Here is a 23,008-nt window from a genome sequence, read left to right on the forward strand (position 1 = left end):
ACTTCTTGGCTTGTGGAAGTCACTAACAAATTAAAACCATTTAACTCCATACCCCCCCCCCCCCCCCACCATATTTATGGACTCCCAAAAATACATAAAGATAATGTGCCATTACGCCCCATAGTGGATGGCATTGATTCCCCCACATACAAACTAGCTAAACATTTGGCCAAAGCTCTCACACACTATACTGGCAACACACCTTCATACATAAAAAACTCAGCCCACTTCAAATCCAGCATAGAAAACCTTACACTCAAACACACTGACGTAATGGTCAGCTTTGATGTCTCCTCCTTATTCACAAATGTCCCACTCAAAGAATCCTTAGAGCTAATCCAAGCTAAATTTCCTCCCGATATCACAGCCCTATTTCAGTTCACAATGAACTCAGGCTATTTTGTTTGGCAAGGAAAATTCTACAAACAAATAGAGGGGACAGCCATGGGTTTTCCACTCTCCCCACCTTTGGCCAACTTTTATATGGAGACTTTTGAAGAGAAAACCTTAAACTCTTCCCCACAAAAACCAACCATTTGGCTTCGATATGTAGATGATGTGTTCGCTATTTGGCCACATGGCTCCAATGCACTCCTCTTCTTCTTAACACACTTAAACAACCAACACCCCAAATCAAATTTACCTTGGATGAAAAAAAAAAAACAACTGCCTTCCTTTCTTAGACACACTAATCACCCACCAGCCTGATGGAACCTTGGTTTTCTCAGTCTATAGAAAACCCACCCATACAGGCAGATACATTCACCAACAATCCCACCACCCTTCCTCACAACAATATGGTGTCATTAAGACACTATACAACAGGGCTAAACTTATCTGTTCAAATGACAATGCCCTAACCACAGAACTAAACCACATTCTCAACACTTTCTCAGTCAATGGCTACCCCCCCCCCCAAAAAAAAATCCAAAAAATATTGAAACCAGTAAACCACAACCCCACCCCTCCCCTCACAACAAGGATTACTCTAAATCCATCACCATATCCTATATCCGAGGCACCTCGGAAAAAATTACAAAAATCCTAAAAAAACATGACTTAACTTCTTGTTACAGACCATATAAAAAATTGGCATCCCTTATCCACTCTACTAAAGACCAATCCCCCCCCGCCCCAGACCTACCTGGTGTATACCAGGTCCCTTGCAGCTGTAAGCTGTCCTACTTTGGCCAAACAGGCAGGACAGCCAATATCAGAATTACAGAACACAAAGACTACATCCGGTTCCCCCAAGACAGCCACTCTGGTCTTGCAGACCATGCTCTGGATACCCGCCATAGAATACAGTGGAAGAAAGCCACGATCATTCACCGTAGTAAATACAAGTACGAAAGGCTTTTCATGGAATCAGCCTCAGCCCTAAGAAACAATCAAAACATCAACAACTTTGGCTACACGAGACTGCCTCAAATTTGGGAAAATCTACATCAGAAGACCTCAGCCCAATCGCCCAAGAATACCAACATTGCCCGCTAGGGGGCACCAGTACGACTTTAGGAGAAAGTATTGCTTCCTGCTTCATCCTCATTTACTGTTTGCTGTGCCTGCGTGCACGTGTCTTGCTCACAAGTTCCTGTTGAAAATGGCAACATGACGTTGCCGAAATATGGATTTATATTAAAAAGTTATTTTAATGTATATCCTAGTCTACGTTGTTATTTCCCTAAACTATTTAGTAATAATTACATCACTGGCAAATAGGAAGAGTAAATCCTACTTTTTTTTATTTATTTTTAAAACAATGCTACCCCCTGAAAGGTTGCATACATTAGCAGTGGGTTAGATAACCCAGAAATTGTACTTCCAAGACCAAAACATGATACTTTTCAAACCATCCAGTAAGCAGTGTGGTAGGGATCTCATACCAAACAAATAAAATTCATATGCTATGCTATATAAAGAACTTTCCCAAACATTCATGTCACAATGGGATTTGAACCTACAACCTGATGGATGAACTGCAGACAAGCCATCCACTCAGTCAACATAATCCAACATATCAGACTATCGCAGACCATAACCTCTCCCAAGTTTACCTTCTACAGAATGTCCTATCACCATCATATTCATTTCATCATAGGCACTAAAATGGTATAGAATAGGAAGATTTTTTTAATTTGATTTTTATGGCGCAAAGACATCAAAGGTCACAGCAGTACATATGGTAATTGGTTATAAGGACAATCACAAACATCCATGCCCTTGGCAGGATTCGAACCAGCAGTCTCTTGGCTGGAGGGTGGATACGCTAACCACTCAGCCAACCAGGCCAGCTGAATTAGGAGGAGCCCATGATTTTTGCTCCTCCTGATGGATTGACAACTATTTCTGCTTCTTCCAATTTATCAAACACCTCTGCACGAGAGGTGTTTGATATGCTGGAATGCAGGTGTTCACTGCACAACCCACTCAGTACCCCCACTCCTCCTCACCACTATACAAGGCTTTGGTTCTAAAATTTTCAGTATATCAGAAAAGACAAAACAAACACTCCAACCTCATGTCCAGGCTACACTGTAGCTTGGGCGATATGCAATAAATCATTCAACAAATCCAAATCTGATTCTGAAATGACCTAGTGTAAAAACCTGTCTCCTGGTTCCATGCAAGAGCCAATAGACACAAATGATCATTCATCCACCTCTTTAACATCTAGGAAGAATATAACATAATATGAACCATAATATATGCTCAATGATAAAGGAGATCTTTTTGCATCACACTTCTCTTGCACAGATGATCAAGCAAATTGCCTTCCACTATATCAAGAACAACAAGTCATCACCTCCTTTTGTCTTTTACCAGAAAAACATCAGAAGAATCCCACATAGCTTAGGAACCAATAAATATTCTTATTCTCATAGTATAAACCGAGCTGTGCTAAGACTTGTGTGTCAGGATTAACGCTCATCCAATATTATCTTTACACTATATCATTCTCCCTCAGCAATTACACTAGAGTATGAAAGCAAGTCTTTTCAAAAAATATAATATTAATAATAAAATAAAGAGGAGATCAAAGTTAGCTATAAAAATATCACCCCATCATCCTTGTCTCTATTTTTCAAGCCCACCAATATGGATTATGACACACTCAATCCACAGTGGATTTGTTAGTCAGCATTACCACTTGTGGACATGAGCCACAGAAAAGTCTAAAGAAACTCATCATTTTACAGTATGCTTTCTATTACCTTTGCAGTTAGATTGTCAGTTTTCTCTCTTAATGTCAAATAGATGGCTTCCTTTCTTCAGCTTTCTAGAGTACTCCAATATATACTACATACTTTCACTCTACGGGGTGCTTAAGGGTCAAAGCTGTATAACTGAGACGAGACCTCCACATAGCCTTTAAAGGAATGCAGAGAACCGACCAGGGCTTCTGACCTAATGTCCAATCCTCACCTTCTCGTGGTGCACCCTGTTGGGTATCTACTTGGATACTGAACAAACAAGGAGGGGCTGGCAATTTGGGATTTAGCCGACCAAATTGTATTCTTATTGGTTAAACCAAAATAAAAAATGATGGTACAACATGACAAAATTTCATGCCGGCTGGGGCGTCGCCCGGTTAAACAAGGCCCCCGTTGTTTTCGCAAGGGAACCAGGCGAACAGCGAAAAGTCAGCTACTGGAACAAATCTGAAAACAAACCCCAACTCAACATCACCAGAGTTAAAGATCGGTACTATCAACGTAAGAAGCCTGAATGGCAAAGAAATGGAGCTAGCTGATGAATTAGATAAGTACCAGATCGACATAATAGGGGTGACTGAAACAAAAAAAGACAAAAACTGGTGAGATCTTTCTGAGCAATAAATACAAAATGTTATATTCAGGCAATGACAATCAAGGAAAAGAAGGAGTAGCCATAGTATTCAACACAAAATACGAGGCTAATCTTCTTGAATGGCAGTCAGTCTCAAGTAGAGTAGTGTGGGCAAATATGAGAATGGGGAACTGGACAATGAGACTTATTTGTGCCTATGGTCCCACAGAAGGTTCTACTAAGGTAGAAGTGGAGGAATTTTTTGACGCTTTAGAAAAAGCAACTGACACAATGAAAAATGAAAAGTTGGTCCTTGTTGGGGATCTAAATAGCAGAGTAGGATATGATTGTGAGACATACAAAAATATTTTGGGAAAATTTGGAGAAAAGAGCAAAGCTAATAATAACGGAAAATACCTGTTGGATTTCTGCTCAGGACATGGACTGGTTATTACTAACACCATGTTCCAACATAAAAATGTGCACAAATTCACATGGAGAGAAGAGGCTAGGAATAAGAAAAGTCTCATTGACTATGTTATTGTTGATAGTGATGTTTTCTCCCTGGTGCAGGACACCAGAGTGTACAGAGGATTTGAAATTGGAAGTGATCACTATTTAGTCTTGAGCAAGATAAAAGTGAATTTCATATTGAGAAGAATAACATGTAAGAAAATTTTAAAGCGAATAAAAGTTGAGCAGCTCTCAGATGTGAACTGTAGACTAAAATACACAAAGAGTATTGAAGAAAAAATGAAAGAGTTTGAGAACAGGAATCAAACCTTGGAGATTCAGTGGCAAACTCTGAAGAAAACAGTGATTGATTCTGCCAGAGAGGCATGTGGTGAGGTTGTCTGTAGGGATAAAAAAAATCAGAACTCCCTGATGGACACAGGAATTTAAAGAGGCAGTGAAGGAAAAGAAAAAAGCATATCAAAAGTTCCTGTCAAATAAGTCAGCTTGTGCTCTTAGAGAATACAGAGACAAATGCAAGAATGCTGAACACTGTGTAAAACTAGCTAAACAAAAGTCATGGGAAGACTTTGGCAAGAATATAGAAAATAAATATCAAGAAGGTGGCAAAATATTCTGGAGGTTGTTGAAGAAGCTCAGGAATGGAGGAAAGAGTGCTGTAAAAGGAGTTAGAGATGATAAAGGTGACATGAAAACGGGAGAAAAAGATATCCTTGAAGTATGGAGTAATTACTTTGAAAAACTGCTAAATGAAACAAGCAGTGATGACAGCACAGTAGTAAAAAACACTGACCAGGCATGCAGTCAGGAATACATATCCATACTTGAAGTAGAAAAAGCCATCAAAGGCTTGAAATGTGGAAAGGCAGCAGGAGTAGATGATATTCAATCAGAAATGCTGAAGTATGGTGGGATAAGAGTCTTACAGTGGCTGCACTGCATAGTTCAGAAAGCATGGGCAGAGGGACGAATTCCCGATGATTGGAGTAGAGCTTTCATAGTACCCATATATAAAAAGGGAAATAAAACTGCATGTGAGAATTATAGAGGTATTTCCCTACTGAGTGTCCCTGGCAAGATCTATGCAAGTATACTTGAGAAACGGTTGAGAAGAATTGTGGAAGAAAAGCTTGGTGAAGAACAAGCTGGATTCAGGCCAAATAGAGGCTGTCAGGATCAGATCTTCACTTTACGACAAATAGTGGAGAAATCATGGGAATATAACAAAGATGTGTATTTAAGTTTTGTCGATTTGGAAAAGGCATATGACAAGGTGCCAAGAGAGAAGCTATTCAATACGCTGCAGTTATATGGTGTCAATGGGGCATTATATCAAGCAATACTTAGTCTTTATTTGAGTTGTAAGTCAGCAGCTAGAATTGAAGGAAGCACAGGAAGATGGTTTAATGTTAAATCTGGTGTGAGACAAAGATGTACATTATCCCCTCTGTTATTCATTATCTATATGGATCACATTATGAAGGAAAGTGGTATTAAACATGATATCAAAATTGGAGATGTTAATGTCAGCTCTTTGCTTTATGCGGATGATGTTATACTGCTAAATAAATCCGCTACAAGTCTGCTAGATTCTCTGACTAAATTGAATAGCTGTTGTAATAGATATGGTATGAAGGTCAGCAATAAAAAGACAAAGACAATGAAAATAGGCAGATTCATTGAAAATGTCAACTGCATTGTGAATGGAGAACCTGTGAAACAAGTATAACATTTCAGCTATTTAGGCACGATTTTTACTGAAGATGGTAAATTAAATATAGAAATAGACAACAGAATCAGCAAAGCTGGTATGGTGGGAAGTCAATTGAATAAATTCATGTGGAATAAGAGAGAAATTAGTCGGAACACTAAATTAGCTGTATACAAGACAGTATTCAAACCAGTTTTAACTTATGGATCTGAGAGCTGGGTCAGAAGTAAAACACTTGACCAAAGACTAGAGACCACAGATATGAGAGTCCTGAGAAAGATTATAGGCATGAACAGATGGCATCAAAGGCAATATCATATTAAAAATGAGGATATTAGGAAAGAACTTGACATTGTCAACATCCAGGAATGTGTTAGCAGAGCTAATCTCAGGTGGTATGTCACTTAAACAGAATGGGCGAGGAAAGATTAGCAAAACAAGTGTTCTCTGCCAGGTTGGCAGCAAAACGACCCAGAGGAAGACCAAGATATAGGTGGATTGATACGGTACAAAGTGCCTTAGACGATAGAAATATAAGATCTGATAATGTTGGAGTCTGGATAACAGACTGATTTGGAGGAAAATTGTAAATAGGAAATTAATAATGATGTAATTTTTTTCATGTAGTACTATCATATCCTGTACACCCCTTGAGGGTACATGGCAGGAATTTGATGATGATGATGACTTTCACTCTACATTTTTCTGCCTGTACATAAATAAAATGACTTATTTCACTGTCCTCAAATCTTATCTGCAGTTTAGCAATAAAAACAAACTCCATTCAATTTCTTAATTTAACAAACATTATGGTCCACAAACATTTTTGGATTTTAAGATGTTCCACAGTTAATACTATACTGGTGTCCTTATCATCTTTCTAGAGACCAAACATGTCACTTCAGGTCTTCAATAAGCAATGTTGGTCTCACAAAACCAGAAATCCCACTACTTATTGGAAACTACCACTAGAAAGATATCTAGTATCTTGCAACTTAGCACTGCACTGAAATTAAAAAGTTAACTGAGGGTACATTTGCAGCCATTTCTATTTGTGGATGAGAACTGATTGCTTAGCTATAAAACAGTCCATGAGATGATATTCACTGTACTCTATTATTAAATATGCTGTCTCCTTCTAGGAGGAGTGATAACATATATTTAGTTATAAGTTAGCAGCTACTCAGTATGCATATGTTGTATGTTAAAAATGATAACTGTGATGAAAATTAAACATTTGCAATCAGCCTCTAAAAACCAAAAATATTTTAGAGTAAAAAAATATATGAGGTTGAATCAAACTGGGCTAACTATATATGTAAATAAAGCAAACCATACATTTTATTATATTATCAGTAAGATATCAGTGCTTATGTTAAAGCTTTTGTCTCTAAGCTGTCTATAGTTATGTAGCACTAACTTACATAAAAGCTCATATTTTTTTTTATTAATAATTTTCAATGAAGAGCTATAAAATGCTTAAGTACAGATGAAGGATATACAGAAAGATACATCCTTTGAATGAACCGCTTCACTTCTTATGTGTTTCATTCAAAATGGGAACCTGCCGATCATAAAGATGTGCTACATATTTCAAGCATGGTGTTCGGTTTTACATTTATGAAACAACAGAACACTAAAAACATCTGTTCAAAGTTCACTTTTAGTATATACAGATAAAGTGATTAATGATGAGAAACTTAATTTTAATTAGAAATAACCTGGATGAATAAATCATGTTCATCAGAGAAAAAGTTAATTCCTATCAGGTAAGAATCCTTTTAAAACAAAGATTAATTTACTATATTAGATACATATATTCACAAAAATAAATAATAATTTTCTTCGTCATTGCCAATATTTTGAACAGAAACTAACTGGCCATCATCAGTGCATCAGCATGATCACAAGGTGAAGTTAGAACAAAGAATGTTAATCCTCTTTACATAACTGAGCCACGCACTACCTTATGAGCAGTTATAAATATAAAATAAGATTACAATTAAAGCCAAAATTAAAATTAAGTGATTTGAAATTAACAAAATTCAGAATAATTAACTGAATGACACAGCATTATATTAAAAAAAAAAGGGGGAGGGACAGACATTATTCCTTTCCATTTATGAGGATAAGATTCTCCCAGATCTTGATAATAGAGAGGCAGTCATTTCAATTTAAGTTTGTGTGCTTCAGCACTCTTTAAACAATTGCTCAAACCTATTAACCTGCAATAATGTAAAAGGTGGCTACTGGACCAGAGGATAATGTGGTCAAAGTGTATTCCATAGGTTTATTCTTGTTGATATAAGATTGGTGTTCTTCTTGTTCTTTTTTTTCAGAATATTCTAAGTGAGCAGAGCCACTCACACTGAACCTGGTAAACACCAGGGAGAAAGAGAGGGAACTGTTTATCTTTCGTGGATGGTAATCAAGAAGAAATTTTGTTGACAGGAAAGAACAGGAAGGAACTAAATTGTAACTTTTTTTATTATTACTTGACACTTCCAGGGAGTCCAAAGACTCATCGAGGGAGGGCACCTACTCTACAACTGTCTCCACTACTCAATCTATCAACTGGAGCTACACCAATGCCATCTACCACTACTAGTATTTTCACAGACCTACTTTAGTAGCCATGCCTACGGCGGGATTCGAACCTGCAGCAAGGCTGCAGGTTCAAATGGTTGGCTAGAGAGTTGATATGTTAACCACTTGGCCAACCAGGCCGGCAGCTTTTCAGAATCTTTGTCAGGATCTCTGAGATGCTGGAATAGGGACTCACTGTATAAGTTTAGTGTTATTGGGGATAGGCTTGTAAGTGTCCAGAATGCATTTGAACTTCCTTCAAGTGCATTATACTCCATTCTGTAGTATAATGCACTGGATGGTGCTCAATTCTTGTTAGAGAACTTGGGAATTGAAGCAAATAACATGTGTGCTCTATTGAGCAAAGATTTGATGATGCCTATTTCTTGAGATGAATGATGTGCTGCATCTTGTTTTATGTAGTGGCCTGTGAAGGTAGGTTTATGAGCAGATGTAGCAAGTATTCCAGAGGGGTACAGGAAAGAAGAACATCGAGGAAAGCTAATTTTCCATTCTTTTCGATAGTGAAGTTGATGAGTGGGTGAAGGTTGTTGATTTCAGTTAAAAAGGTAAGTAGAGATGCTTCTGTGTCTGGCTAGATGGCAAACATGTCATTCACATATCATATCCAAAAAGGATGGTTGAGGTAGTATTGAAAAGAATAGGGATTCCTCAAGATGCTCTCAGGATAAATTGGCAAGTGGCATTCCATTGTAGTTCCTTCAATCTATTTGTTGAATTGGTTTCTGTAGATGAAATAGTCTGAGTGCATGACAAAGTCAAACAGTTTGATTGTCTGGAGGGAACTCCCCCTTATAACAGTTGGAGTGAGTCAGCCAGAGGTACACTGGTAAATAAGGATTGGATATCAAAGCTGAATGATGTCTGTAGGCAGAAGAGTGAGTTTTTTTTATTTTTGTCAGAAATTCTGATGAATTTTTCACAGAGGCATTTGTGGACAGAACATGAGCTTAAAAGATGAGGTAGGAATTTCGCTAAGCGAAAGGTGGGGACCTCTATGCACTATGCGGTCAACTGTGGGATGCCTTCTTTATAAAAATTTTTAGTAGGCAATAGAAATGTGGGGGTCTTCCAAAATGGGTCTTCAATTTTTTTGATGGTATCTTCATCCCAAATGATCACTTTGTTGAGTAAGAAATTAAGTTGGTTGATAGGGCTCTGAGTAATGGTAGGGTTCTGAGTAATCTCCTAGTAAGTGAACTGATCTTTTAGTAGAAGAGAAATTTTTCTGTTGCATTCAGTAGTGTTCATGATTACTACAGTTTTTCGTTTGTCTCCTTTGGTTATGGTAAGCTGGTTGTTATGTCTCAAGGATTTTAGGGCCTTCATTTTGGCTGGAGATCAGTTTGGGAGAGAAAGTTTAGCTCTGAGCAGTACTGAGGAGACTTCTAATTGGAGTTTATCAGTGTTATCACCTGAGAGAGTGGTTATGTAGGAAATTCAGGTATGGAATTTTTTCATAGACACTATAGCATGATCACGTCCTTTCAAGAGTACTGAAGTTTCTGAAAGAGTGAGGGTATGTTCAAATATGTTGACAACCATCTGTTTATTGCCAGGTTGACAATGGTTGGTTTTTGCTTTTGAGCAAGTGAGTCAAACTTGCATTCTAGAATAAGTTTCTTTTAATTGTAAGATCATTGGAGAGAATGCCTACATAAGTCCTATGTTCAAAAGGTTGGTGTTTAAAATCAAGGATAGGTCTCTTGAAGAAAGGAAATATTGAGAGCAAGATCACATCTGGTGGCTCATAGTTGACTGCATATGAGCACACAGCTAGTGTTGGCATAAATGTAATGAGTGCTTCCCAAAGATTTGATAGTTTCTTTAATTTAGCAAAGTCAGAGATTATCTTCGAGTTGCAGCATTGTTTTAAAAAGGAAATCTGCTTGTAGCTTACCCTTACCCTGACTTTACCAGTTTTCTTGGTCATTTTTTACCAGCAAGGGATAATTAGACAAGTTTTTAATAGCACTTCTGAAATAATTAGACATGTATTCACAATAATAAACAATGACTTTCTTTACTACTGCAAAAATTTCAATCAGAAACTAACTGGCCATCATCAGTGCATCAGAATAATTGCAAGGTGAAGCTAGAACAAAGAATGTTAATTCTAATTACAGAGCTTAGCCATGTGTTGGAGTGGCATCTTACGAGTAGTTACAAAATAAAATAAGATTATAATTAAAGCCAAATCAAAATTAAGCGATTTGAAACTAACAAAATTTAACAGGCTGTAGGAACTGCTATAGGAAGTGTCTTGTTATTACTTGCACTTGCATTCTATTTAAAGCATCTTGAGGAATCTCAGGATGCTTTAAATAGAATGCAGGAAACTTTCCTTATAGCAGTTGGACTGATGGGATATCAGCACGTGTGCTGAGAGAGTGTTCAGCTGAACTGGCTATTCCTTTGACCAGGCTGTTTAATATGAATCTCAGAACAGGAAAGATTCTGCAGGAATGGAAAGAATGTATGGTAATTCCATTGCACAAGGGTTGTGCAAAGACTGATATATTCAACTAAGGACCAATTAGTATCTCAGGAGTGGTGGTGAAGATTTTGGAAAAATTGGTTAGGGCTTGCATTCAGAAATGGTTGACATAGAATCTCTACTTCTAAATGAGCAACATGGGTTTATTAAGGGAAGGTCATGTTTTAGCAACTTGCTCACATTCTATAACAATGTTACCACTGAACTAGACAAGGAGGAAAGGATACACCATGATACTTTTGGATTTTGCTGAGGCTTTTGACATTATATAGCAGGGTAGACTGTTGAATAAATTGGAGAATATGAGTTTGGATTATAGAATATTAGTGTAGATAAGAGGATGGCTGAGTGACAGATATCAAGAAGTGGTCTATAGGGGATGTGAATCTATAAGATTTAATGTAACTAGTGATGCTCACAAGGATCAGTGCTGGTTCACTGTTATTCAATCTGTATGTTAATGATATTAGGAAGAATTTGACAAGTGACATACAGCTATTTGCTGATGATACAAAGATAGTTAAGGTAATCAGAAATTCTGCTGATATGCAGTACTTGCAGAATTATTTGAATGTGCTGGAATTGTGGGCAAGGGAAAAATGGATATCAGTTTAATGTCAGTAAATGTAAAGTTATTCACTTCAGCATGATTAGATATCCAATGTCGTATTATATTGGTAGGATTATGCTAGAAGAAACTGATTTGGCTAGGGAACTTAAGAGTGTTAGTAGATAAGAAGGTGAGGTTCAGGGGCCATGTAGCAAAGATTGCAAATACAACTCAATGCTGCAATGCTGAAATGAACATTTATATGTAAAGAAGGATGTCATTTTGTCTCTTTATAAGGACTTGATAGGACCTCACTTGGACTATTGTGAGAGGCATGGTCTCCTAGTTCCCATTGTGATTCTGATATATTAGAGAGAGTGCAAAGAGGAGGGTTAAAAATGATATCAGGATTGTGAAATACTGATTATGAAGATAGACTGATAATTTGTATACTTCTAATCGACATCTAAACCCCAAATTTGGGGTTTAGATGTCGATTCTGTTTTTTATATTAAATTTGTATAGAGCGTTTAGCCACATTAAGAACCATGTCAGAAAATTGTGGGTCTAAGTTTGCAGAGATAAAGGTACGGAGATCAGCAACTTGATGAATGCTGATAGCAAGATCATGTTTCCTGCTCTTAGTTGATTACGCATTAAAACTAAGCTGGTGTTCCTGTAGATTTTTTGAGCTCCAGGAGATTTGATGGTTTCTTTTATCTTAGTGAAGTTAGGAATAATCTGATTGTCACTACATTTTTTTCAGAAAAATGATCCTCGCTCGTAACGTACCTTGTATTACAGATATCTCATTACAACCTACTGATCTTATGGTGAGCTTTGATATAGAATCTCTATATGCTCTATGTACCTCTCAAAGAGACTGCACAATTACTTGCTGACATCTTCTCACAAGATGTTGTAAATTATTCGATTTTGTGATGCACTCTGGATATTTCTTTGTCAAAACAAATTCTACAACCAAGTGGAAGGAACAGCCCATGAGAAGTTCACCTGCTTTAGCCAACTTTTATTTGGAACATCTAGAAGACGTCCTGTTTTCATCTATATTCCCTCAACCATCCTTTTGGGTTAGATATATAGACGACATCTTTTCAGTGTGGCCTCACAGAAGAGATTCCTTACCTTCCTTTTTATCCAAAATCAATTCCTTACATTCTCGTATTAAGTTTACCATGAAGATTGAAAAAGACAACAAGTTATCCTTTTTAGACATCCTCCTCATCTGCTTACCTTCAGGTATTCAGGCAACAACAGTTTACAGAAAAACCCACTTTTACTGGACGTTACATTCTCAAACAATCTGCCTATCATTCTTATAAAAAAAAAACAGGAATCATAAAATGTTTAATTCGACGAGATAGAACTAATTGCTCAACTCCCCATGGATTACAGAACTTTCAATTATCAAACAGCACATGAAATTAAATGGCTTCTCCGAAAAAACTACACAACATCTGTTCGATTCCTACAATCCAATCCAGAACAACAAAGAATCAATACGTTGAGTTCAAATTCCACATATTTCCGGGATTTCAGAACCAATTTCAAGAATTCTGAAGAAATATGATTTAACAGCCACTTATATCCCTATTAACAAAATATCCACTTATTTACCCTCTTCTAAAGATAAACGTTCAACTATATCTCTGTCTAGTGTATATCAAGTTCCTTGCTGCAATATGTCGTACTTTGGATGAACAGGACGCTCTACAGAAAAAAGAATACAAAAACATCAATCATACCTTCTTCACAACAAATCCAATAAGTCTGGATTGGCACAGCACGGGATAGAGAAAGCTACAACATTCTCTGGTCCAAGACTTGCCTTCTACATAGATGTTGCTATAAATTTGAATGCCTATTCAAAGAGAGTGCCGAGACCTTACTTCAATGCCCTAACTTGAATCGAAATGACTGTATATCCTTGTAAAAAATATGGGAAAGTTTAATCCAGATAACACACTAACATTTTTTTTTTTTTAATTGAGACCTTTAATTCTTACATTAGTCTAATGTTATCTTTAATTGAATTTATAAATTAAGATTGTTATATGAAATTGTGAATTAATACCTATAATTTATTCAACACTCTGATGAAATTTACCTCTCTTTAATACTTAGCAATGTAACATCAAGCGGCTCATTCTACTTTTGAATGATCAATTGTTTGTATTCCACCTTGTAAAAACTGTTCCTATCAAGCCTACTGAGGATAGTCTGTTAGTTTCAGACTGAAATATTTGGCAAACATTAAAATATCATGTTAATGTGTTTATAATTCTTAATTATTTATTCTTGTGAATACACATCTAATAAAGTTTATTATGTCACAAGGATGACTAAAAATGTTTAATTTAAACTGAGATTTCCCACACTTTTTCTGCAAATTGAAGTTCAGAACTTGTGTACAGTTAGAATTTTCATAATAATAGAATTCCTTTATGAGAAACTGATTATTGTTGAGTTTATTATGGTGCTTTCCTAAAGTTGTTTTTATAAGGAATTATGAAATAAATTAAATTATACTTGACAACCACCTGTCCTTTCAGAACTTTCGCTAAAAGAATGGGAGTACCAGTAGATCCAATTAGAAAAGCATATATATTGGAGAGGCATAAAGAAGACTTCCTGGATCTTCCAATTCAATCTAACGAAGATGACACTTCCAAAAAAGAGCAAAAAGCAGGAAGTTAGCAGCCTGCCTAAATAGCAACCGAGCCTTTTGGTCCCTCGCCAAAGCAATCGGTCATAACTTTTGCCCAACACTATTCCCACTTCTATCATACCCAGATGACTCCATTGCATCATCACCTACAGAAAAGGCCAATCTCCTGGCCTCACACTTTGCTTCCAATGCATGCTTAATTGACAATGGCAAATGTCCCCCAATCATTCCAGATGCCCAACATACAATGCCCATTATATCCTTTTGCGAGAAAAAGATCAGTAAAATACCATCCAAATTAGACACAAAAAAAAGTTCCCTGGCCCTGATGGCATTCCTCCAATTGTCCTGAAGGTTTGCACATTGGAACTGTCTCCTGTCCTATGTCGCTTATACAAACTGTCTTACTCCACTGGTAAATATCCCACAGCCTGGAAATTGGCCCATATTCAACCCATTCCCAAGAAGGGCGACAAGTAACTGCCGTCCAACTACAGCTCCATCTCACGCACCTCAGTCCTGTCTAAAGTAATGGAAAAAATCAATTCCCGACTCCAACACTACCTCGAAGCCACCCATCTAATAAATGACTGCCAGTATGGATTCCATCGCTGCCGATCACAGGAGATCTTCTGGACAAATGCCATGGAGAAGTTTGGCCAATCTCAAGCGGCTGGACTTGATATCTCCAAGGCATTTGACCATGTCTAGCACAAGGGCTTACTAAGCAAGCTGCCACTGTTTGGCCTATCTCAAGACTTCTGTAGTTGGATTGCCAGCTTTCTGTCTGGATGCACACTATGTGTGATGGTGGTGGTAGATGGCTCATCCTCTCACCATTTAACTAATGCTGGGGTTTCTGAAGGTTCTGTCCTCTCACCAACCCTCTTCCTACTATATATCAATGACCTACTTCAGCTTACCTCCAACCCAGCACACAGTTTTGCAGATGACAGCATGTTGCACTCCTCCCTTTCTTTTGATAAACCTTACTCCATACAATTCACCTCAACCTACAGAACAGCAACCACCACTGCCCTCAATTCAGACCTTGAAGCCATCCTCCAATGGGGTTCAGATAACCTAGTCAATTTCAATGCAAACAAAACCCAGCACTGTCTTATTTCTCATAAAAAAAGAACCATTTTCTCCCAATAACATTTTTGACAATACTCAAATTTCAAGACAATCTGAGATTTCTTTTCTTGTAATTACCCTGACATCAAGCCTCTCCTGGCATAAACACATAACAACCATTGCATTCTCAGCTTCTAAAAAACTAGGATTTCTCTTTTGCTCAAGACGTTACTTCACCCCCGAACAGCTGTTAACTTATACAAATCACAAATCCACCCAACCATCGAACAATGTTCCCACATAATATGGGGTGGGGCCTCTAAAAGCTCCCTCAAAATGTTTAACTGAGGAGAACAATCAGATTTATTAATGACCCATCTCTTACCAACTCACTTCCTCCCACTTTCGCACAACGATCAGTCTCTGCACTGTTTTCTACAAATACTTCATGGAAAATGTTCATCCGAAATAGCATCAATAATTCACCCTTAATACTAAGCTCATTGGAACACGTGCAGCTGCTGCTCAACCTCCCTACACAGTGCACCTTGAAACCCACAAGTATGGATTCCACAGAACATGATTCTTCTCCTCCTCCTTTATCTCTGCAATTGCTATACTATGGAACAGTCTTCCCCTTGATGTGTTCCATAAGGATATACAGTCATTCAAATTCAATGTGAACGAGTACCTTCTTTCCCAACCCATACATCATGTGGAAGATCAACTATAGGTTGATCTACCAACCTCTCGTGTATGGGCTCAACATAAAACAAAACAAAACAAAAAAAAAAAATATATATATATATATACTAGGTAAAATCACAAAAGTGTACGACAAAATCAGCCAGAAATTTGTCCCAAAATTCCAGAGCTGCAGAACCACTTTCTCAGTCAAATATGGATAGAACAACATTAGTTGAAATTACCAATCATGAACCTAGTATAATAACTGAACAGATACAAAATGAAATGTAAAAATATTAAACTGCTCTACAAGGAGAAACTGAAAAAGAAACAGAAAAGCAAGCAAGACAATTGAAAGGACTTAATATGTAGATAAGATCATCAAAAAGAAAAGATGAATTAATAAAAAAAATTAGGATAAACAAAAAATGTAAAGATGGAGAAGGTTAGGAATTCATCAAATGAAGACTTCTCAGGCTCAGAAGAGTTTATGGACTATGTGGGACAATCTCATGCTAATAAAGAGAAAGCAAGAGATACAAATAAACAAAAATAATAGTGTACTGATTCATAATTTTCCTAGTATGATTATCATCTACATCTCAATCCACAGACAAGTTAAACAAGAAGCTATATGGAAACTTATACAACACCATAATATCAGATTTTTGTTTCGCCAAGAAACATACTTCTGCAGATATAAAGATACAAAAACTTTAACAGATCGATATCCCCTTCTTTCTTATTGGAGCTTTGGATGATTTAAGTGGTGCAGAAGGGACAATCTTGATAACAGACTGGAAATATTGGATGTGTAATAAGGTTTATAAATGTTTATGCTCCATCAAATGGAACATTCTTCCAGGAATTGCAGTCATATTTATACAGTACCCACTATGTCATAGCAGCTAGAGAAGGCAATTGTAGTGAAAATCCCACATTAGACAAAATAGGAGGATGCTCCAAGGAGTGGAAAAGTGGGATATGTACAGTTAAAAAATATGTCTCAACAATGCTCAACTAGTAGACATGGAGAATTCGCAGTCCTAATCCCCAGGCATATGTGTACATGAATCAAGGTATTGGTACCATCTTGATCGAATTTATATCTCTTCTTCCTTTATAAATAGGTTAATTCAGAGACAAAACATCTTGATATCAACATGTCAGATCATAATCCAGTTTATTTAAATTTCACTGCATGGAACAAGCAGAGTTCACTTCTGAACAATGGAGACTTCCATCAAATTGTCCATTCATTTTTTTCAACCAAATTCCAGACCCTCTGTTCAAACTGGAATAATGTTACCTGGAACCGGATACGTGGTTAAAATTCAAACAAGCAGAAAACAGAATACGATTAAATGGGGAATGGAACAGGCTTTCCTCAAAAGAATAAAGTTGAAACACCTCCATAAAGAGAGAAGCTGGTTCGTATCAAACCAGTGCAATGGAACAGAATGCAACAACATCATTAGAAACATTAATACAGAGGGAGAAGTGGAAAGACAGAAAAAAAGTGGAAGAAAAATATTTTAAATAAGAATACAACAGCACTTAGCAGATAGGCCTAAAGCTGCATTCTTCAGCAGACAATTCGATAAATTCTGCAAAGAAAGGACTATCACTCAAATTTGCATTGATGGTGAAGACAAATCCACCACTCAAGACATCCTTGACTCCTTTCCAAAACTCTATAAAAATCTGATTGAACACAACAGTATTGTGGGAAAATATAACTCTTGGAACATTAATGGCTTTTCTGTTCATATCCAAGATGGGCTTGACAGACCATTACAGCATGTGCATAAATCAAAACAGCATGGATAGTGAAGATACTTCATGTACAAACTTTATTTGCATAACATACAGATAAAGGATTAAACAAGAATATAATTTCTTATCAAAGTATAATTTTATAAATTAAGATACCACGAAATTATATACTTGGTTTAATCCTTTATCCAAGTGTAAGCAAACAAGTTTATGCCTGAACTATTTTCAGGACTGGGGAAACTCATAAAAAATCTCATGACTTCACATCACTTGCCTTAGTATCCCATAATGCAAAGCACATCTCTTTGCGAACATGTATAATGCAATGCATTATACATGTCTGCAAGAAGATGTGATTTGCATTATGGGATACTAAATGTCATGAGATATTTTATACAAGTTGCTTCAGTCCTGAAAATAGTTGAGGCGCAAACTTGTTTGCTTACACTTGGATAAAGGATTGAAACGAGTATATAATTTCTTGGTATGTTTAATTTATAGTATAACCAAGTGGGGGAAAAAAAAAACTTTCTACAAGAAACAAACAGTTGAAATCAAAGTTTTAATTTCTTATAATAAAAGGAAAATTTTCATTGGATTGTCAGCTAAAGTTCGAAGTCTTGTTTGAAGAGATTCAACTAAGGTTTCTTTCAGAACCTGATAAATGTGTGAGAGTGTGAAAATATTTAATGATAAAGCAATGTGCTTTTAAATGTGTATTTGTGGATTTAAAAAAAAAAAAGAGATAAAGTTTGATAGTAAAACAAAGTGCAAATGCACTGATTTGTTTTACCTATGACAGGAATGCAAAAGACTTCAGATTGATTGGAGAAACTAAATTTCTTTGATAATATTGTGCCAACTGGAGACATACCAAAGAGATACTTTGGTAACATATATGAGAGAGATTTTAGCATTACTGGGTTCAGTCTAACTTGATAATTTAGCGGCATGCATAATAGGCTACACTTAATTTTCTGTTACTATAACTATGTTTAGGTAAAGAAATTTTAACTCAGTTCCAGAATCAATTCTTGAACCTTGTATTACACAACATCCTGAGATCTATATTTAGATTTTTAATTTCTTTTTTAAGACTCTCACTCATGGAAGGTGATGTGAGATTCCATTTATAGTACATAAATAGTTTATGTAAGCTAATTTTAAACATGCATTCAGAGGGGAGATGACAAGCAATGATGATATATTCAACTGTTAAATTTTAAATGCATATGAAAAATTAATCAATGTAATTATTTAAGATAGATCATAAGATTAAAATCATAAATTAGCTAAGATTATTTTATATTTCAGATCCAGTTTCCTGAACCTCCTCTAGTTCAAGGAACTAGGGCAGAAATTTGTCTTTAGTACCTAAATGCTATATAACTATAGAAGTAGGTTAGGAAGTTCATGTGTAACTTGGTCTTTAATAAAGATGGAAAACTTACAAACAGTTCTAAGGAGAGGTGATACACAAGGTCCATCCTGAAGTGAATAATGAGCAAGGAATACAATGATCTTGAAAAATGCACTTCTGACCTGCAACAACACATATACTTTGAAATTATTACTTTAAAATAAATTTATTTAAAGCAGCATTAATAAACTGCATTTTTTTTTGTATTAGTGAACTTGATTCTCACCAACTTTGGATAATTATTTTATAGAAAATCAACTCTTCAGTATCATAATATATGTAAATATATTTCTAAAATGAAATATGTACAGAATCAAGTATATAAAAATAGATAAAAATGGTTGCAAGTTGAGTAATAAAAAAATGTAAAAAGTTCATAATACATAAATGATCCACATACAGTAAAAGATTTAAAAACTAAAGAAACAATTGTTGAGTCTGATAAAATACGAAATTTGCCTGAGTGTATAGGGTTCAGACAGATTATGAAAAATAATCTGTCCGAGTCCTAAAATGAGTTACAAAACACACAGACACATATCAAGGAATATGAGAGATGACTATGACCTATATGGAGCTGAGAAACTACAACTTCCTCCTTTTGAAACCTGTGCAGAATAGAATGCCATAATTTATTTTCTCACTTAATTTGGTAGATCTTATTATTACTCTATTCCAAGATGACTGCTACTAGGATAGAAGTGTGTGTCTGATAATCCACCGGTAATCAGTGTATGGTGCAGGCAGAGAGTGGATGTTTGAGAAATGAGCTGACCTTGTTGCAGTACCTGCAGTTGCATTTCCTTTGATCCCAACATGGCTTGGAATCCAATAGAAGCATATATCTAAGTATAGCTTCCATAACTGAAGGAGAAGGTATTGGATTTGAGAGATAGAGAACCGGATATTTTTGAAAAATTAAAGATCCCAAGAAATTATATAATTGGTTTAATCCTTTATCCAAGTGTAAGCAAACAAGTTTGCACCTGAACTATTTTCAGGACTGAGCAACTTGTGTAAAGAAGCTAATGACTTCACATCACTTGCCTTAGTATCCCATATGGGATACTAAGGCAACTCATATAAAGCTATGCTATGCATAGCTTTATATGAGTTGCCCCAGTCATTAAAATAGCTCAGGTGCAAACTTGTTTGCTTACATTTGGATAAAGGATTTGGATATACAATTTCTTGGTATCTTTAATTTATAGTATAAACAACTGAAAAAAGTTCCAACAACTTTCTCTGATCCAGAGTATTTTATTCATGACTTATTTTTCACAGTATTAACAACACCACACAATTTTATCAAATATATGTTTTATTAACGCTTATATTTCGCTGATTTTCAACTCAGTGTCATCAGAGCACAACACACTTGTACACGTGACAGTGAGTGAGTGAAACAATATAATTGCAAAAGACAAAAGATCTAAAGTCCTATTTTATTGCCCTCTAATGACAAAAAAAATAATTTTTTTTTAAATAAAATAAAAAAATAAAAAACAACTATGCAGGAGTTTTTCTTAGGATAACAGTCTCCCAAATTTTTGGCAAATTAATGCAACCATATTTGTTAAGGTCGGGAGAATTCTTCAAAGCCATTGCTGACTCAAAAAATAATCTTTCAGATCTATAACGACTCCTAAATAGCACATTCGTTTTCCTCCATCTAATCTTGTGTGAAGGAGTGTCCAAAGCGTGGTCTGCCAGTCCCAACTTGCCATAGTAATAGTAGCGAATGTATCTTTCATATTCTTCCAGGCGGATGTTCACTGATCTTCCTGTTTGTCCATAATAGGCCAAGTCACAGTCACAAGGAACTTCATACACTCCTGGGTGTGCTAAAGGGTGAAGTTTATCCTTAGGCGAGCGGATCAGAGATGATGATGATGCTGAGTTGAAAATCAGTGAAATATAAGCGTTAATAAAACATTTCTTTGATAAAATTGTGTGGTGTTGTTAATACCGTGAAAAATAAGTCATGAATAACCATCAACCCCTAAGCTTATCTGTTAGATCCAGAGTATTTTAATAATAAAGTGTGACACCTTTTGGCCACTCATATATGAAAATATGACTTCTGCATTACTTCAACCTTTGTATCACACCTCTGCGTCTGGCTCCCAGTGACGAGATCTTGGTTTTTGGCAAGATAAGTACTTTGGCTTATCTTTCGTTTGTTTTTCACTTTGATTTTATTTTACTGGTGCTACTAGTGGTTTCATCTCCACTATCATTGTATTTTTTTTTTTTTAAATAAATGTTAATATAGTTGGTAGTGCAGTTAATATCTGCATTACGGGATTACTTTTAGTGGTATCACAGCCGCCATTTTATAGTAGCTCAAATAAAGCATTTGCTGGTGGTATAGAATTATTTCTGTATCACGGGATTATTTAATTCTCAGTCTTACGACTGAAAGGTTTTTTTTTTTCCTTACAATCAAATGCACAGTTTATAGTCTTTTTCTCACTTGAGACAATGGTATATCAATTCTAGGAATTGAAAAATGCGAACTCTAGGAATTGAAATTTGTGAATGTGAAGAAGCGAAACGGGTGACTAAGGTTTTAAAAGAGATAGTTGGCACAAACAAGATTTATTCTTTCATCCCCTTACAACAGCAGGAAATATTTAATTGTAGTTAAAGATGTGGAAACAAGGGACAAACTATTACAGGGTTTTATTTTCGAAGGCAGCACAGTTACTTCTTAAATGGTCGGGAGCCAGGTTAAAACAGTAAAAATTGAAAGATTTCCAATGGAATATATAGAGAACAGTAATGAAATTCTTATACAGACATTTATAAAATGGAATAAGATTAGTAATACACGAAAGGGTTTATCAGATGAAGATCCAAATTGGTTTTCTGGTGATGTCACCTTCACAATGGATATAAAGATGCCTGTACCAAAATTTGTTAACATCAGTACAACCTGAGTTATGGTAAACTATCCTGGAGTACAATGGCAATGCCTGCATTGTGGTTCAAACAATCACTTGGATTTTAACTGCCCCAAATCTAAATGTTTCAAATGCATGGAGATCGGACATATCGCTAATCAGTGCCTGTCAGAAACACGAAAGTTCTGAACACTGCGTTAACACCTGGCCTTTTAGAACTTTCACAGAAAGAGTGGGATCACCAGTAGAGCCAATTAGAACACAGTATATACCAGAGAGGCATGATGAAGAGTTCCTGGTTCTTCCAATTCAATCGAGAAAAGACGGCACTTTTAAGCAAACTACACTTGATAAAATCACAAAAGGTGCAGAACCAAATCATCTAGAAATTAGTCCCAAAATTCCAGATCTGTGGGAACAACTTTCCCAGTCAAATAATGATGGAACATCAGTTGAAATTACCAATAGAACAGTTGAAAAAAAAAAATGAAATGCAGAAACAGTAAAGCAAGTAAGACAAGTGAAAGAACTTAATATGTAGACAAGATCATCAAAAAGGAAAGATGAATTAATTAAAAAAAAGTGAAGATAAATAAAAAAAATTAAAAAAAGGAACTACATCTAAAAGAAAAAGAAGTAATAAAAAATGTAAAGATGGAGAAGGCTGTGGATCATGAAATGAAAACTTTTCAGGCACAGAAGAGTTAATGGATTATGAAGAACCAACTCATACTAATAAAGAGCAAGCAAGAGATACAATTAAAGAAAATATAATAAGTTTACTGATTCAAATATTCTCAGTACAGTTATCATCTGCATGAAAAG

The 23,008-nt window shown here is 36.0% G+C and overlaps 1 protein-coding gene across 4 annotated transcripts in view; it reads right to left on the bottom strand.

Annotated features, from left to right (window-relative positions):
* Positions 1-23,008, bottom strand: part of faf (ubiquitin carboxyl-terminal hydrolase-like faf) — a 1,099,079-nt gene that overhangs the window by 163,400 nt on the left and 912,671 nt on the right. For all 4 annotated transcript variants that reach the window (XM_090401226.1, XM_090401227.1, XM_090401224.1 and 1 more), the window contains one exon: positions 19,309-19,399. In XM_090401226.1, the coding sequence (XP_090257352.1) occupies positions 19,309-19,399 (91 nt within the window). The remainder of the gene's footprint in view (positions 1-19,308; positions 19,400-23,008) is intronic.

Source organism: Typopeltis vanoorti, chromosome 12 (genome assembly GCF_054136105.1).
Source record: "Typopeltis vanoorti isolate ZY-2024b chromosome 12, IOZ_Tvanoo_1.0, whole genome shotgun sequence".
Lineage (NCBI taxonomy): Eukaryota > Metazoa > Arthropoda > Arachnida > Uropygi > Thelyphonidae > Typopeltis > Typopeltis vanoorti.